This window comes from Lates calcarifer, linkage group LG13 (genome assembly GCF_001640805.2).
Source record: "Lates calcarifer isolate ASB-BC8 linkage group LG13, TLL_Latcal_v3, whole genome shotgun sequence".
Lineage (NCBI taxonomy): Eukaryota > Metazoa > Chordata > Actinopteri > Centropomidae > Lates > Lates calcarifer.
Window position 1 is genome coordinate 990,916 of NC_066845.1, and position 19,408 is coordinate 1,010,323.

At 40.5% G+C, this 19,408-nt stretch overlaps 1 protein-coding gene across 1 annotated transcript in view; it reads right to left on the reverse strand.

Annotated features, from left to right (window-relative positions):
• The window catches only part of srrm4 (serine/arginine repetitive matrix 4), a 64,456-nt gene extending 47,260 nt beyond the window's left edge, over positions 1-17,196 (reverse strand). Inside the window, exon 1 of the mRNA XM_018703357.2 lies at positions 16,394-17,196. Within this exon, the coding sequence (XP_018558873.1) occupies positions 16,394-16,596 (203 nt within the window). The 5' untranslated portion in view covers positions 16,597-17,196. The remainder of the gene's footprint in view (positions 1-16,393) is intronic.
• Between the last annotated feature and the right edge of the window lie 2,212 nt (positions 17,197-19,408).

Here is a 19,408-nt window from a genome sequence, read left to right on the forward strand (position 1 = left end):
TCATTTAGATGAGGACAAAAGGCACTCGTGCATCGCCCTGGTCGGATCAAAGGCAAATCATTAATTTTGAGCCTCCCGTTGTAGTCAGATCTGGTGTTTTATTGCAACTAGATTTCCTTAAACTGTCTTCAGAGTCAAAGAGAGTGCTGAGACAAAGCAATTCTATTTCTCCTACAAGGGCACTGCTGAGCCCAAGTTTAAATTGAATGCCCCAAAATACCCGTTTAATTACGTGGCTATCAGAGAGGCTTTCATGTTTTCCAAATGAATCAGGCTGAGTGCGATAACCAATTCTTTCATCGATGCAAAACAGAAAAAAAAAAAAAAAATCTCCCACCCTCTATCAAAAATGATAGGAAGCCCCTGAAATTAGCTCATATGCCAGAGACATTAATTATATTTCTTATAATTAGGTAGAATATCCCCAGATCACCCAGATCCCTGACAGATAAATTTAATTAGTGGACAAATTCAACTGCACATGCAGTGTCCGTATCTTTATAACGCTTTTCCTTCTGAGGCTGGAAGATGTCTTAGTTTTTAATGTTTTGATGTCAAGGTGTGGTCAAAGACAAATCTCCACCACAGCACACAATAAAGCTGCATTGTATTGCAGATTTCACCACACTGCTTCTTTCTGAAAGACCACTGAAACTGAGGGGTTCCACCCTGATTAAAGATGCATCAATATCAGTATATGTATATGTATATGATTGCATGTGATTACTAACACATTTTTAAAATGTTTTCATTTCAAAATATTCACAACAGTCCAACACACCCGGTGACTTCTACTTGAACTGTGCCTGTCAGAGCAAATCTGTCATCGACTGAATGAGCTTGTGATTCATTTCATGAAGGCTGCCTATAGCTAATGAATTACTGGCACTGAATATATAACAGATTACCTCTCCAGGATGAGAAATAGGGCTGACTTTGAAGTTAATTAAAGTTGGACTGTGGGGGACTTACCTGGCTAATGACACAAAACTTAACTGATTCACTGATTATTCATGGTTTTACAAGACAAACAAGACAACATATTACAGTAAATTGGGGGCTACTTCACAAACATGGTCTCAAGCTGTTGAAATGCACGCACAGTAACACAGAATACAGAATTACATAAGAAAAAGTCTGCTAAAACTACTACAGCTGTGCTTTTAGCTAAATGCTAATATCAGCATGCTAATGTGTTTACAATGACAAAGCTAACACGCCAATGCTAAACAGGGATAATGCTGCATGGTTACATATGCTGATCAACACTAAACACTGGATGAACTAAAATTGTGACCTGATGACATATTGGAGGACCAGATAATTGATCACCTTACCAAGTTACTATAATTCATTCATACAATTTACTTCATTCATGAGGTGGGCATGAATGTCAGTAACCAAATTTCATGGCAATCCTTTTAGTAAGCTGTCAAGACATTTCACTCAAAACACAACATGATGGTGCCATTTTTCCTTTGGTGGTGCCAGAGGAAGAGCATAAATCTCCAAGCAATTCACTCCTTAGTTGTAGAGACATTTCAGTCTGGACAATAGTAGTGGACCACCAACTGGCTTTGTCATCCTCAGCGTCATGCTGCTAGAATGGCTTAAAAACTCTCATATCAAGTCAACAAAGGTTCAATTCGTCTTACTACTAACTAACTTTAACAATATTGAATACAACAATATCATAAATTATATGGAAAACAAAGTAATTCCAATAACCTTCCTTTCATTAATACTCCTGGCTGACTACTACAAACTCTTAAACCTATCCAATAAAAGGTCACTGAGTGAATGAATCAGAAATGCCAAAAACTGCATCTGCAAAGTCATTTCTGCACTCACGACATCCACAGCAACCAAATCGCTTGCACTGACCACATTTAACATATGTCTAATGACTGAGCAGTTCACAAGGCTGCTGCTAAACTTAATTAAGGAAAGAAATGAGCCATTTCCAGAAACCAGAGCAACAGCACCAAGTCTTGTTTTTGGCCAGTATGCTGATGTCACATAAAAATGAGATAACTTTCTTTAATGATTTTCTTTAGTCTGCAAATATAAAATTGCATAATTTGCTGAAGTCGTTATAACTTGGGAGATCATCCATTTATCGATGACAAAGAGTTCTATTGTTTGTCATTTTGGGCTGTTACAAAATAGCAATAGCTGAGCAATAGCTAGTTTTTCTAACAACTAAAAAAAGTGCTCTCAAACAGTCTAGAAGAAGTGATCTGAGTGTGCTAAAAGGATCATAACTCCTATCTCTTCTCTGTGTGATTTGGCCTGACAGAACAGGAGATTTCTACTCTACTTCCCTCTCAGCTCTGGGAACAACGACAAACCTGTCAGCTCCATTTGTCCTAATCAGTTCTCAGTGGGATGTGTCGGCTACTGGAATGTCAGTGGGAATAACACTCACACTGGGAAGTAGCACACTGGGAAGATGAGGCTTTGAACAACAAGTCTGCACCCTCTGCACAGCTCTCTACCCGGCTACACTGCCGCTCTTTGACCTTGATATTGACCTTCAACTTCTGACCATCTTCCTCTGCTCAGAATCAGCTCGTTGCTTGACATACCTGATCTATCTGTTTGTCTGATGTGGGGTTACATAGTGTTTGCCTCTTACATTTGACTTCTAGCTCTATACAATGGGGAGTCTAATTGCAGTTGAGTGCTAAAAGCTGAAATGTGTATTTTAACATCAGAAAATCATATCATGTGTCGTAAACGAACTGCATCTGTGATCTTTTTTTAGCAGCTAGCAATTGCTCAGATAGCAAAACAAAACTTCTGGCCCAACATATGCCTGAATCCTCAGCTCAAGTCTGGCCTATATACTTCTACCATGTCTGGGATGATTCTGGCTGTTATCCCCCAATGTTACGAACATTTTCTCTGTTTGCTGAAGAATTGGTCCTGATGTGGAAGTAGCATGTGACAGTCATGCTTTATGTGAACCACACATGGACCAAGGAGCTGGGCTTATACTGAGCCAGAAATATGTGGCACAAGTATTCACCAGAATAAACACCAAAATTTGGTTAGTTTACTTCATCACAGCACAATTTTATTATTTAGACATAAACAAAAGCACTCATTTTAAGGTCCGTCAGACCAGAGGGAGGCACACCCTCACAAAACACCCAGTGCTTGAAGTTTGGTCGGTGGCAAGCTGGTAAACTACTGTAGCTGGCTGACACCTTAGCAAGTTGGGAACATGCTAGTGTTAGTCAGGTCCAATAGATCTCAGACATCTTTTGGCTTTTCTCTGTACTGCAGTGTCTAATATCTCCTTATTGTCAGGACTGTGCATGATTTCATTAAGAGTCATTGAAGAGGGAGGGAAAGCTCCCGTTTCAGTTAGCTTGCTGTCATTTAGCAAGCGTATTAGCTCAACTCCTGTCTCATTACTGTCTGAAAACCATTTCTCTTTTGTGGAACAAAAGTTTGTAGTCCGTCAGAGGAGGTTAAGTCAAAGTGGATGGTGTAACACAGCTAATAAGCTACGATAGCTTTCTCTTTTCTGGACCCTCCGGCTCTCTAGGTCAGCACTGTCAACACCGCTTCCTAATGGTTAACTGCACAAATACATGTGTTAAAGTTCACTAAAGTTGAACTTGGTACAAAAGACAAAAGTACACATTTACTTTGCCCCTGTGAGCACATCCACTAATAATGACAAGTGCATTGAAATTCACTGATTTTGCCACAAGTCACCATTTCAAATGTATGACTGAAACAAAACTCACACACACACCTTCATCACTTGGCCAACATTTACACTTACCTGAACTAATTGGCTTTAATTTGAGAAAACAGGCTTATATTTACTGTAACTGATTTTCTGAAGTGACAGAAAACAACACTGAACCAGAATAATTCACATACCTTCCCTCTGTGATAGTGCTAAACTGTGAAAAGTACCTCACTGTCTGTGACACTGTGTGTCCTTGTTACATTAAAATCTTCCCTCGAGCAGCTGTAACTGCACTAATGACTGGCTGTTATACGCTGGGAGTGTCTTAAAATTGGGAGACACTAGTATTGATCAACAACCCTGTCAACCCCTCTGATATAATACAGTCATTTTACTACTAAAAGGCAGTAAAAATTATATTATAGCTTTAAAAAAGCATGCAGCAGAAATGAATCTGGGCTGGTGGGTCCATTTTTATGCTCTTATGAGAACAGTGAAGCACAAGGCAACAGAATGGATTCATTATTTACAACTGAATATTGAAAACAGGAATAATAACTTAATGAGCCCAAATGTTAGGACTACTTAACTGGAATTGTAAGAGGTTTAGTGGCATAAATTCTTAATGCAGACATTTTGTGGCTGTTTGAAATGTTCCCATTGATTGAGAAGTGCAGAAGCAGCTAAAAACAAACATTTCAGACAGTTCTCTGATGCAACTTCACCAGAAACTTTGGTAAGTACCAAATGCAAAGTAAACCCATCCTTCCCTAGAGTGAACCTTTAAGGTGTCATAGTTTGGAACTGCTTGTCATTGTGTGACATTTTGTGTCAAGAATCGACAGTAGAGGTGAGAGCAAGGCGAAAGGAGGGAAGGAAGTAATGTGGCGGGCCAATTAATTTCTCCGCTCCCATCTTCGATTGCATTCGTGACATCAACACCGCCACAGTTTGCACCCTTACCCCTGCATCAGTTATGCAAATGGTGGCAATTTCACATGAATGGCAGGTCGTCTTCCTGAGATGAGGATGGGCAAGAAGCGAAAATGAAAAATGGAGGAGGAGGCTGAGATGTGGAAGCCAGTCAGCCTTGAAATGATTTAATTTAAGTGATGAGGAGTTGACTTTGATAAGTTTGCATTTTAATAATGAATGCTATGACCGCTTCAGGGGTCCAGTTACAAAGAAGTAGCATATTTTGCAAAAAAAAAAAAAAAACAACCTGATGCCAACAAGGCTGACAGTCAGTCACTGTGAGACAAAACTGAGGCTGAAGTTTATTGTCTAAAATATGTGTATGAGTGTGTGTTTGTGTAGACCTACAGTAAATAAGATGCTTCTGGGAGTTTCTTGATGCCAGAGTTAATTTTGCTGCCAGGGGAAAAAGGGCTTCAGTCTATTATGTAGGATTTTTCAGATTTTCCAATATGCCAACTCTAGGGTGTGTATGCATATTTAATGAGGCCTTTGCCTCAGTGCGATTTGAGACTGAGAGGGATTTCAGCGTCCTGTCATTATGAGTGATTGTAGTACCTCATGGCACATTCCAGTTGGATGTGGCAATAACTATCTGTCTATCCCCCAAAGCACCACTGATCTTATTATGATTATGACTTTTTCAGCCACTATATATTCAAAACCTGTCACATTAGATCAGTTATGCTGAGGTGCTTACAAAACTTCATCACACAAGAGTATATGGTTATTTTGTGTTGTATGTACTTGAAAAGGCAATTTAAATAACAGCTTGAACGACTAGGTTTTTGGACAGCTGGAAGTCAGAGCTACATATATGTAGTCAAACACACAAAAACTGACCAAAACATTCTTGTACAAAAATGATACAATAGGTAACTGTGAGTGCCTCCCAGAACCACACAAAAGGCTGTCTCAAAAACTCATCATCCATCCAGCACCTGAAACTATTTCAGTCAAGGGTAGGGAAGCCTGTTGTTACAGTTTAAAGAAACCAATGCTGCCTATTGGTATGAGACCAGATGCAGGAGGATGCCTCTATTGTCACAGCCTTTGACTGTAGTGAGGATTTACAACAGCAAACTTTCACAGCAAGTCAGTTCAGTTCAATGGAAACACTCCTTTCAGTAGATTCACTCCTGTGAGCAGAGTAATATGTGCTCATCTGTTGTGTCAACTTCAGTGCAATATTTGTGTCATTTACATCTTGTCTGTGACCTTTGAGGAAACAGAGAGTTGGAAAGTTCAAAACAAGATTATTAGCTGTGTTGGATATAAATCTGCTCTGCCACAGTAAGTGCTCCACAGAACAGGCACAGTTTGCAGATAGTTTGGTGTCGATGGTACAAATACTTGAATAAACTGTGCAGGCTTATTGGCCAATAGTTAGATAGAAATAGATAGTTAGCTTGCCAAATGACAGTAGCAGGCCAGCTAGCCTGGACAGCTATTGTAATGTTCCTGGCTGGACAGTGTGCTAAGGGTTAGCCAGGGAGTTACCAGCGCTTATCAACTGGCGAGAGGTCATCAAGCTTCTAGCACCACCTTTTGCAGAAGCTCTCTGGCAGGACCAGAGCACTGAATACATTTTTAATGTTGTCTAAAGGGTTGTTTAAATTGGTGATTACTGCAAAGAGATCAACCCTGCATTTCCAATTATGAAGAACACAAACACACAAGATGGAGATTGTTTTTTTCTGTCAAGTCAAACTCAATTGTAACATTTATGAGAATAGACTTTATAAATTAGGATTTAAAGAATGATACAAACCTATATCATCATATTTTCAATTAGAAAGCAAAGTCTATCTGCTTTGGATTGCTTCCAATTAACATCTGTTTTTGTTTCTCCTGCAGGGTGGTACTTTTTTGCTGCAGGCCACACGATTAGCAGTTAAAGTTGAGAGTTGTCTGATATCTTTTTCATGTCCAGAGACACCCCTGGTTTGTAAAGATCTAATAGCTCGTAATGAGCGAGCCGTCCCTCTCTCAGCCACCACACTTGCTGGTAATGAATCGCTCAAAGGAATAGGTCATCTCTTACTGTCTGCAAGATTTACTACCGTCCATTTCATGTAGAGCCAGTAGAGGACAAAGGAGTTTCACCTTCCCTCTCATCATCTATTATGAGTTTATTCAATACTGTACATTATGTGCCAACATATAATTCAATTCCCTTTGGTCAAGACTCAAGAAAAGATTTCTATTCACAGGCTGGAATATGATATTCAGTAAAATGTAATAACCTTGGCTGCACCACTGTCCTGAAATGTCACTCTCAAGAGTCTCCCTTCCTATGTCTTTATTTCCCTTCTTATTTCATTTTTTCCTCTTCCTTTGTTCTTTCTTTTCGTCTCTTCTTTTCCAGACAGATATTACAGTCATGCTTTGTGCTGCTGTTATATTGATTTCCATCCTACCTCTTTATTGAAAATAATAGCTATTTCTACTTTTCATTTCTCATTTTCCTTTCCCTCTCTCACAAAACACTCGCGCCAATTACATAAAGCTGCTTGCTGCTTGCTGGACGCATTCCCGTCAATCCACACTAAGTGTTCCTCACACAACCTTGTACGCAAGCATCAGACAAAATGCAAGGAACTAAAGCAAGTTTTTGTTCTTTGTCTTTTTTGAGCCTATTCAGTTGAGTCAGCTTTAACCTTGTTGTGTACTGGTTCTTCAGTGTCAAAAAAAAAGTTAGCAATATCTTCTTTTAAAGTCTTTGAACAAGGTTAAACAATGCAGCAGGCACAAGAAACAACAGTTCATTGAAGTATTTGAGGCAACATCTGTGTGTATGTTTTCCTCACAACTCCAAATAAAGTTGAGCAGCCAGAGCGTGATAGGGCCAAAGCTCATGGAGATAAGAAACCCCTAATGCTATTTGAAAGATTAAAGCTAGTGGCTCTTGACAGTTTCTGCAAAAACAACACAGAGCCTCAGAGTCCGAATCCACCAAGGCACTGAGAAAATACTTCACTTTTTAGAGGAGAAATCAAAGTCTTTACATTTCAGAGATGTTTATGCATTGATAATGATTTGTGTCTCCATCTGTTATATTCATCCTTGGAGACTGTGCAGCCGGAAAACTGAGAAAATGACAGGCACACATACACACACACACACACACACACACATCTTGTGAACAAGCAACACAATTTACTATGTTAATGGACTTAAATGCCATGAGTCTTTTTAAATGTCAGTGCACTCGATTTTTAACACAGAGTAAGTGCAACCAGGTGCAGGATAGACCAGTACTCTAGTTCAGTCTAGATCTGTGCACATGAACACTTCAAATTCCAATGAGCAAGACAGTAACTTAACTCTGTTGTGACAATGGAATTAGGTTAATTCAGGCGTAAAAACTCAGGCTCAAACAAAATTATTTTCCCCCCTTCTCTGCCATTGGAGCAGAAAATTTCTCTTTACAGCATGACAGATTACATTCTTGCCTCATGTTTTACTGATACTGATTGAACATCTACATGTTTGCTTTGCACATAGCTTTAATAAAATATATGATTTTCTCTGTCTTAGTGTCATTTTCAGTGCTCAAGAGCTGGAGATTACGTTGGTACAATTTAGACCTACTGATCCTCTGAGTGTTTATTTTTCACATTTGGTGTCTTATATGCATAATGTTTGACAAGCTCATAAAATATAATGCATAGTTAAAGGTTTAAATTGGTGACAGAAATGTTAGGCATCTTTTTCTTCAAATTTCAGTCTCTCAGCCACATAAGGTCAATATGTAGTCATTAGTATAAATCAGAATAAGATATTTTCTCACTAAAACAATCTTTCATACAATATCTAAAATCAAAGTCTATTTCTGTGCTTGATCTGGAGTGCTTGTTTCAATCGCTTTATTTTTCTCTTTGAAATACGTCCATATTACATTATATTACACTGTGAAGAACTGTTCTTCTCAGTGAATACTAATATACTTTTAATACTTTGGTGTTTGCTTTAGTAAAATTCTGAACACAGAACTTTAGAAGATTAATGTAGACTTTGTAGATTTGATGTAGAGCTGTAAATTATATTACATAAAATACATCAAGACACAACTAATAAATATTATATAGCATGGAACTATTAAAAGGGAATTGTAAAGCAAGTTATTTTTTATATTCTATTTTACATTTTATTATTTAATGCAGAGCTGTACAGTGTCAAATATTAAATAAGTGTGCACTCTGAGCTCTGTTATTAAGAAGGAAATGAACAACAGCAATGGTAAATTGATATTATGTGGATGTGAAGGACTCAAAGCTACAGATGATCAGATACTATGTTCCATGGCAACATCATATCCTAAATATGAACCAAGATAACATCAGTAACAGGAATGCTGCTGTGAGTAAAGTTTAATAAAGTTCAAATAAAATATCACAAGTTCTTTTGCTAGAAAAAGATCACTGGGTCAGCAGCGGATGTCTGGCCTGGGGTTACAAAATGGTCCTGCCCCTGTCAGACTGCCATCACACTTGACCTTCAAATTCGCAACCAAGCTCCCCCACCAACATGACAAAATTTCTGGACTAGATAAAATCATGCACGTGAAAAATGTGCTACTCAGGATATGAGACTTCACAGTGGCCGGCAGCTGCAGGAAGAAGCCAGTGTGCAGCATTTTCCTCACAGAGGTGGACCACAGGCTGGAAGCTGTGATCCCTGAAGGGGAATTTCACAGCAGCTTTGAGCTGGGGTTTGGAGGAAAGGGTTAACTCTCAGCTCTTTGCTTTCATCTTTGAAAATGCTGCTGCTGCTGTTCAGCTCTGGAGGAATTATCATGTTGAACCCCCCTGTGGTGTAATGTGTGTCAGTCTCCATATGTACTGTGTGTGCATGCCCATATACGGCCATGTGTTTGCCTTCATGTGAATATAGGTGGACACCTGCATATGCAAGCAGTTTCTGCACATGTATTCCTCCTATTTGTTTCTATAAAGGACCAAATATAGAGGAAAATCCTCCTCACACTCTCAAAGTTTGTTATTATTATGCTTACTATATTAGAATATATTAGGATGTGGGTTCAGGTTCGGGTTAAGGTGACAGTATACTTGCTGCCAAAACCAAGATAAATAAATATTGGCAGACTTATACAGACTAAGGGGCATATTTGCTGCAATGACTCCAAAGTCTTTTCAGCATAAATACGAAATGTTTTCTTGTGACACAGCATCTCTATTTACTTTTTAGTCCCCTGGTTTTTTCTGCTGTGCTAACATTTCATTATCAACTCTTCAAAATGTCTTTCTGAACAAATTGTAGTAAATGTTGTCTTTGTCTTGATGATGGACTCAAACAGCTTTTAATCTGTCACATTTACCTAAGCTATCTTTGTCACTCTTTCTCCACAGCCTGTTGTTTATGTCATTTCTATTTATGTGTTACAGTCACTTCTTTATGTTGTCTTCATGCAGGCTGCCTGGCATAAAGAGTAAAACAATAAGCAGTATGAAACTGCAATGACTGCACATAGCTTTGTATGATGTGATTCTATTTAGGCATATTTCTATTTGTTAGCATGTTGATGCCTTTAGGGGTTCTGATGCACTCAACCACTGAACACAGTACTTCTATAATGTATATATGTGTGTGTGTATGTGGGTGTACACAGAGGGATTCAGGGCAGTTCCATCCTCTGATTTATAACCCCAAACGAACACACAATTTCACATCTTTTCACCAGCGTGTGCATAAGAATAAGAAAGAGAGGCCAGCTGGATTCAAATATCAAGGACTCTTTTGAGCTCTCCATTCACAGGGACTTGCTGTTTTCAGGCGCAGCCACTGTTACCCATCAAGCTTAGGGCTCTATTAAACATCTATCACAAGTTAGCACTCAAGTGCAGCATATCGTCCCCTAGAATCAATACGTTGTGTCATTAAAGCTATACCCATTTCTCACAGTGCCAGCTTGTGCCTTTGTGTCACAGAGATGAGAGTGAAACTTGGAAATGTCAAAGTGAGTTTTAAAAGCAAGAAATATCACCTTTTGAAGTAATTGTTGAGTCATTGGCATTTATCAATAACACCTTAACCACCCCCATTCGCTGATATATTACGGTCGTTTTGTGCTACGGCCCAGTGAATGTCTTTCTTATTCTACCTTTAATGTGCTGCCTTTCTGGCTGTCAGTTTTTTGAGCCAGTTGATAAAGTGAATAAATCTTTTCACTGAATCTTCTACTAAATCTTCCACATTTATCACAGCATGGAGAAATTTACAATTTAACTCCAGTCTATACTGCAGCAGGACCTTGATGGGATTAAACCTGGTGCAATAGTACCCTGCAGGTAAACAGAAATATGGACATTCAGTGTTGCTAAGTGGAAGAGTCTGAGTGACTGGTCTAGACTGCAGGTTGCCTTCATAGACTATGTGACGGCATCACATAATTTCCACTGAAAACAGCTCAAAGCACTGATGACAGCCTGAGTTGTGAGTTAAAGATGGTGATGGAGAGATTTTTTTCCCCTTGTATTCATTAAACCATGTGAGTGACACTCAGTAGTCTTGCTGCTACAGCCTGACTAGTATGACCAGTAGTGTCTGAGCTTGGTGGCTAATGTTAGTTTATGTTAACAAATATTAGGTAAATGCTGCTGTATAATCAGTTCTCTGGCTTTATGAATCTTTTCTACTTTCAGCACAGGATTTTGCATTTAGTATCATTAGATAATTGTCATTTGCGCGTGCAGTGAATGCTGTTAAGCAAAAGTTTCAAAGTTTATTAGGTCTCATAAAAAGCCAACTACTCTGCAAAAATCCCCCACTAGTCCAGCAATAGCAAATGCATTGCAAAAAGGTCTAAATGTATCAGACCCAAAGAGACCCTTATCATTGCTGCTCCCTAAAACATTATTGTACTTTACGACTGAAACTGACACTGTCCCGTTTCCAACAACACTAAGCCCTTCTGCCAAAAGTCTATGTGTGTTGTTTGATTCCAACTTAATTTTGAATTGCATATTAGCAAGGTCGTCCAACCTTGTTTTTAGCATTTAAGCAATATTGCCAACCTGCTCAATACTTCAGACTCACTCATTTCATCAACTATTATTTTCTCACAGTTATTATTATTGTAATGGTCTCCTAATAGGCATAAATTAGAAAACAGTTCACAAATTGTACAGAATGCAGCAACTAGCCAACACACAAAACCAAGCAAAAGTGAACCTCATAACCCGTCTTTAATGTATTTATATGAGCGACCAGTTTGTACGATGTGTTTGACTTTGACATGCTGTGTCAGTGTATCAGATGTTAATCATGAGACACTGGTTTGATTCAAATGGATTAACTGTGCAGAAAACAATATCAAATACAAATCCAGTCCACCAATTAACATCTCTGCTACAGCTCCAATTCCTGTGACATACAAAATGCATCCTGCTGTAAAACACACTGGAATAATGCATCAAGTGTTAAGCCTCAGTTGCTGGTTTGATTCAAATGGATTGGTTGTGTGCAAATCAATATCAAAAGTGAATCCATTTCGGTAATAAGTCCGATTCCTGCCTGGGGAGTTGGCATCATCTCCTACTCTCTTGTCAGCGTGCCTCAGCAGCTGCATCCTGCACGCTCTCAGTAATATGACACAGACACAGAGGAGGCAAGTTAACACACACTGAAAAGATACTGAGAGAGGGAAGGAGAGAGATACCGATGTTAGCAGAGGGAGAGAAGTCAGACAAAGATACTCAGCGACGAAGAGAGCAGAGGCACAGACAGAGAGATGTACAATGGCAGACAAACCCCTCGTCCATCACTAAATGATGTTTGTCATTCTAGCAGGGAGAGAGAAAGAGAGCGGGATGCATTGTCCCAGGGGGAGCTCTGACTGCTACTGCTATGTTTTTGAGACTCTATATCCTGTATTCATTTATTCCCAGCCTCAAAGGGTGGATAGAAAAACAAAAAGGATAATTCCTGCTTATTACTTGGAAACACTTGGCGATATCACTAAAACCTTTCCTGATGAGTCATGTTTTCCTGCGTAGCGGGAGACCATGGAGGTGTGAAAGGGTAAATGCTAAAATACCCATGAGGAGAACAAGCCAGTCAAAGGCACAAATCACAGTGGCAGCAAATTCAAAATGCTTTTGTTGTTGTGAACAAATACAGCACCATATTTGGTGAATTTATCCAAAGTTGAACCAGAATCCAAAAGTAAATAAATTTAAGCTGCAGACCGTTCTCTGTCAGTTTTCTCAGCATTGTAAACTTCCATCCACCGCTGGCAGTGCAGGTCACAGAAGTTTAAGCTTCACAGTTGGATGTTTATTACAGAAATGCACTGTGGGATTCATGGTTAACTTCTGATATTGTGTTTGTACCTCTAATTTTTTTTTATAATAGAACCAAAACTTTAGCCTTTTTTTAGTATTGATTAATCTGCTGATTAAATGTCAAAACATAGTGAAAATGCAAATCACAACTTGGTGCCTTCAAATGTCTTGTTTAGTCCAACTAAGAAAAAAAGGACATTAAAAAGAGAGGAAAAGCTGAAATCGATTCAGTTGAGGCTGGAGCCTGAGAATATGCAGCATTTTTTAACTATTTATGCTTGAAAGTGACTGCAACAATTAATCAAATATTAAAACAGCTGCTGCTTATTTTTGTGGTCGATCCACTAATCGAATAATCATATCCGCTCTATTAGACTTTATAGTCAGTACTGAGGATGTAGTTGGATTTTATGAAATTCTACTCTAAAGTGTTTCTGTTATTTTGTCCACCCTGCTGTATATTCCCACTGGTGCTGTCACGGCAGAAGCCCCTCCAAACTCTTTCCCTCTCCTCCTTCCTTCCTCCTTAAACCAGCATCTGCTGAGGTAAGAGGCCTGAAACCCCCTCCCCCCCATACACACACACACACACACACACACACACACACACCCCTCCCTTGTATTGCACTCTCTGGAGCCTGCCATCTGCCACAGAGTTGGACAAGACCCCACTAACACGGCAGCAACACACACACACACACACACACACACACACACCCTCATTTCAAAACCCTTGCAATTGCTGGAAAACATCTCCCATACAGATGCACATGAATGCACACAAATACACACACACACTCACTCACACACACAACCCAAAGCCGCATTTTTAATGAGGAGCCCCCCATGAACAAAACAGCTTGCAGGGTTATAATGGTTCCAAATGAAGCCCCACCACGCTGCACAGAGCCAGTGAACTCCTCCCCTCCTCTGTGTGACTGGCCTGAAGAGGAGGAGACAGGGAGGACAGAGAGGGGAGGACAGAGGGAGAACAACAAACTCTAATTACTCCTCTGTGGCTCTCGGGCCCCTCCAGCATTTTTATTTCAGGAGCAGAGGAGAGAGACGGAGGGAGGAGAACGGAAAGGAAAGGCCAGGACGGTGCAAACAGAAAAAAGACCCATGCTGATTGAACATGAAACATCTCCCTGTGGCTCTCCCTCTGTCTCCTCTCTTCTCTCCCTCTCTTCTTGTTGGACATAATGCCCCCCTCACTTTCATTGCAATTGTTCATCACCCCTCAGTTATCCACAGTGAATAACGATGTTTCCTCTTGGAGAGAAAGAGGCAAAGGAGCAAGCCTAAGGCCATGCATTCTGATGTTCTAAGCATTCCCCAGTCACATTCTGCTCAGGAAAAAATCAACAGCGGAGCGAGGAGGGAGGGAGGACGCCGGAGTCCTCTCCTGCATCCATATTCTCTGGGTGTTATGTTTGTTTGTTGTGTTTTACTCATTATTTACAATCTTTATCACCCAAAAGTCTCTCTGCATTTCTCCCTTGTGCAAATATACACAGAGGCGGGACGAGAGAGGAATCGTGGACAGCTGGGGGGGGGGCTGCTGTCGTCTCTCACAAACAGACTCGGGCGAATTAGCAACATTACATCTGCTTTCTGGGGACGTTCGTTCTCGCCTGGCCCTGCCACGCTGCCGTCATCATCGTCACTGTCACCCGGACAGAGCCCATGGAGGGGCAAAGCCACTTGAGGAGAGCCTCCCTCCCAGAGAAGCTAAAGCTGAAGAGACAGCTGGGCCCTGCTCCAGAGTCTCCGGCTATTTGAAAAAGGCTGCTCAGTTCATGGCAGCAGGCCACATTACATTTCATTTTTTCGTGGGTCCATTTGCTTTGCTTCTAATTTTTTTTTTTTTTTTTTGGTGCCAGTTTCTCCAAACTGATTGGAATGGTCGACTGACGGAGAAATTAGGGCTGTAGTTATTTGGTTAGATCACTGAGCTGGGACACTATAAAATAAAGACATATTTGGTCATATTCTTGCAATAAAATGTTTTTTTTAAATCATACCCTACAAGCTAATAAAATCCTTTATAACCAGGCCATGTGCAGCATTATGGTTCTGCTGTAATAGAAGCCATTAAAGACACATTATCTGGTTCAGTGTGTCTTTCCGCTGCCTGTGCCAATGTAGGATGAAATGGGCCATTCTAATCCTCATTAGCATAGCTAATTTCACATGAGAAAGTTGATAGTGAGTGTCAAAACCATTCAAAGGTCACCCAAGCAAGTCACATCATTTGATATGTAAGTATGCCTGCGCAAGTGCGTATGCCTCTAAGTGAGGTTGTGTAAGTCTTCAACCTGTTTCAGCATTAGTTATCTGCTGTTACACATACTCTGAGCCTTTCTCAGAGACAAAGCAGAGTCACTGTTGCTGATGTGTAGCGTTTGACATCACACACAGCAGACAGATAAAGTTGTCAAAGCCAACGAACAACAGCTGATCATGAAGCCAGGAGCAAAGATGGGATGAGAAGAAGCGAAGAGGGATGAGGAAGGTAAAGGGCAACAAACGCTCATCCTTCTCTCTCCTCCTCTTTGAGGCTGTAAGTGCTACAGCTAACCTTTGGTCGGGTGGATGAAAAGTAGGGGGGAACAAACACGTGACATGTTGCTCCTTCAACAGAGACACTGGCACAAAGCCATGTCACAGGGAGAAGAGGGGACAAGTCTGACATTAGAGGTATGACCTTTAAAAGGAACAATTAACAACGTCACAATCTTCGTGCCGGCTGTGTTTGGCTGTATGTCACATGATCATACAAATGTCTAGGCATCTGTATTTACAGCATTTCACTGTCTATATTTTTAAAAGACAGGTCCTAACTACACACTGAAATACAGGTCACTGAGGTGCTGAAGCAATGGCTTCCTTTAAATTTAATATTTACATATATTATTCAGTCAAACTTATCGCAGTTTTCAACACACAATTTATTTTGACCAGCAAATTACCAAAAGCAGGTTCATTGGGACTAGAATGTTGATGATTTTTTTCAGTTTGCTCTTATGGTGATGAGAAGATTGGCATAGAAATCCAAGACCAAATCAGGTTTTTGTCAAAGTGTTAGATTAAATGCTAGAATATTTGGGGATTGAATGTCCTGTATGCTAATGTCTTAGCATGAGGACCGACAACAATATCTGATGGACGGGATAATTTTACTGGTTCCAGCTTCTAGAAAAACAGCTATCATTCTCAGCAATCACTTTGCAACCACTTGCTGATGCTTTGTGTCAGCTGTTTCTTACTCAAAAACAAAAACTTGACAATCCTTGACAACACTCACTGAGGAAGCTAGATAGCAAATATGTTTCAGATCAGGGACAAGAATAAGAACAATAAGTGGTTGTTCTTTGATTGTGATTGTAAAGTAGAGACTCACTCAGTCACCCTCCTGCGGGCGGTGATGCTGGCCACAATGACGCTCTCTGGTCTTGGGGTGGCCACAGCCTTGAAAGTGCCCTTCCAAAACTTCTCAAAGAGCTGCTTTTCTTCCAGCTGCTGGAGGCTGCCTGTGTTTCCCTGCGATCCCAGGGAGGGAGAGGGGCCACAGGGGCCGAGCTGGAGCGAACACGGGGGCTGCATGTGTAGCTCTTGGTCTCCAAACCAAAATAGGCAGCAGTCTCTACTCACTCATGGAAATACACGGGTCCCACTGGTTGTTACTCAGGAGCTGTCCAAGTACTGAATCAAACCATGCAGTGTGCAGCGTCTGTTGTACACCGTCTCCTCTCACAGCAGCAGGTCAATGTGTCAGCGCGTCTGTCTGCTCCTGCTCTTGAGCGGGAGCGTGGGGAGAGGGACAAAAGCTGACCCTCTCCAACTGGAGGCTGGGTATTGTTCTCCCAGATGAGGGAAGGAGGGGCTGGGGAGATTTTGTTTCTCTTTCTCCGCCTCTCCTCTCCTTTCACATCTGCTGCTTTTTGGGACGGGGGGTCTGGGTCGGGGTTGGGAGTCAGAGCACTCCTTTTTCCCCCCGCGTGCTCCCGTCGGCAGCTTCACACAGAATTAGGCATCAATCACAGGAGACGAAGCACATTTCAGTCCTGAGGGGTGAGAGACCAACTGGTTTTCTTGTTGCCAGAGTGCCGGTGATTTGGTACGGAGAGGACTACACGCCCACGCACGGCGGCTGAGAACTGAGCAGGTAGCAAGCGTGCATTGGAGGGTGTGTGTGCGAGAGTGTGAGAGTGAAAATCGTGTGAGGAGCTCAGCTGAGAGCGGCTTGTTTTGTATCTCTCAGCCTCTGACGTCAAAGTTGGGGGCTGGACGCTGGGGAGAGGGACACCTTCTGTCATCCTCTCTCTCTTTCTCTGTGTCTACTATACCATTGACTAGATTCACTTCTCATCCTGACATGTGCCAGCATCACTTTCTCTCTTTCTTTCTTGGTGTTCTTGTTTTATTTCTTTTTCCTTCTCCCTTCCTTCCTGCCTCACTCTGTCTTCCTTCCTTTCCTCCATCTGTATCTTCTATAACTCTTTCATCATTTCTTGAGAGCTAGAGCTGGAAGTGCATTATTCGATTACTTAAGCAACAAAAATTAACTGGCAGCTATTCTGATAATCCTTTATCCATTTGAGACTGTAAGTATTCTCTGATTCCCACTTCTCCAATGTGAGGATTTACTGCTTTTCTGTTTTTTTTAAACTGAAAATCAGATTTGGACTGTTGGTCAGACAAAACAAGTAACATGAGTTTTCCACTATTTTCTGAAATTTTAAAGGCAAAACAATTAGGCGAGAGAATAGTCAGCAAATTAATCAATAATTAGTAATTAGTAGCAACAATAGTTGACTGAACAAATTTATAATGCATATTTTGGTGTTGTCAATAAATGACTGTACTTTTTGCCTGCTGTCTTGTCTTTACTTTTTACATTTTCTTTATAAGTCCGGTATGAGTAAACAGAAGGTAGACAAATAACAAAAATAATGGTAAGGTTTTATTTTACAGGTCTGTCATTTCCTTATAAAGTTCATTGAAACAACCATGACGTTTAGTGCTAATTACAGGAAAAATAAACAGTTATTTTAGTTTGTTCAGTTAGTTGTGTTGAGTTTATTCAGACTTCCAGATGAAGAGAAATTGTTCGATTGAAACCCCAATGAATATTTATAAGTCATTCATTAATCATTGCAAACTTTATTCTTTATTTGTGCTTAATTTTATATTAGTTTGTTGACACATCTCATATCTTACATGTTTTGCTCACCTGCTATCCTCTGACTAAAAGTTTCAAGGTTGTCTCAAGAGTAACCAACTGATCATTCTCTATTTTACCTGTAATTAGCACAAAATTATACAGTTTTTCCCACGTGGTAGTGACAGCAGCCAAATGTATCTGCAACTTTTGGCTTTTTCTAAACATTTTCCAAACCTTTCCGTGATGTGTTTGTTATATTGTATCCTCTGTTACTACCATATGACCAAAGTTGATGTTTAACAGGTCAAATTTTCTGACTGGACCAATAAATGTCTTTGTCATCACATACATCTCTTTACACCTATAGCTGCACAGTGGGCAAACATAAAGAATACTGGATGTTACATGTATAAAATGTTGATAAAATATTAGGGCTGTCTTACAACATGTTGTGTAATCCAGAAGAACAAAACCACAAAACATCATCTAGACAAAAGAGTTGGACCAACAACTGTCTTATCAACAGCTGAACATTATCAGCTTCATGAATGTGTTTTATTTATTGAAAAAGTATTGCAGATATGTAAGGTGCTGCTATGATACTTGATATATCTTCTCTATATGTAGTCTGCAATATGTTGTAAACTAAGTAAGTCTCTCTCTCTCTTTCTTGTCCTCTTCCCTCACACACACACACACACACACACACACACACACTCCATCAGTGTCTTGGACAAAAGGCCAAGTAAATCAGCATAACAAAAGGCCTGGCTCAGTGAGGACCAGCCGGAGCATGTGGCTGACACAAACCTCCCCCGGGGCTTTCAGCTTTTTCCTGCCGTCAGATACCTCCTCCTCTCCACTCTGCCTCTACACGACACATAACACAGAGCTCAGCAGTCCCCTCCCCAACCCTACCTCCCTTTTCTCTCCTCTCTTCTTTTCACTGTCTCTAATGCTGCATATCATCCACTGCTTGCCGCTGCTGTAACGCGTGGGTACCTGCTTGGAAATCTTGGGGAGGGATTACTGATGCGGGTAAAACTACTACAGGGTTTGCCACCCTGTTGAGGCTACAACAGAAAAGTCTGTGTAATACTTTAAAGGATAACTACTATTTCTAGACTTTCAGAATTACTTATAAGCTATCACATGAGGCAGCAAGCTTGGATGATACTGTATACCGACGTGTAGAAAAACCCCACTTTTGAGGCGGACGTGTATCGACTGCAACAAAATGTTCTACCTCTT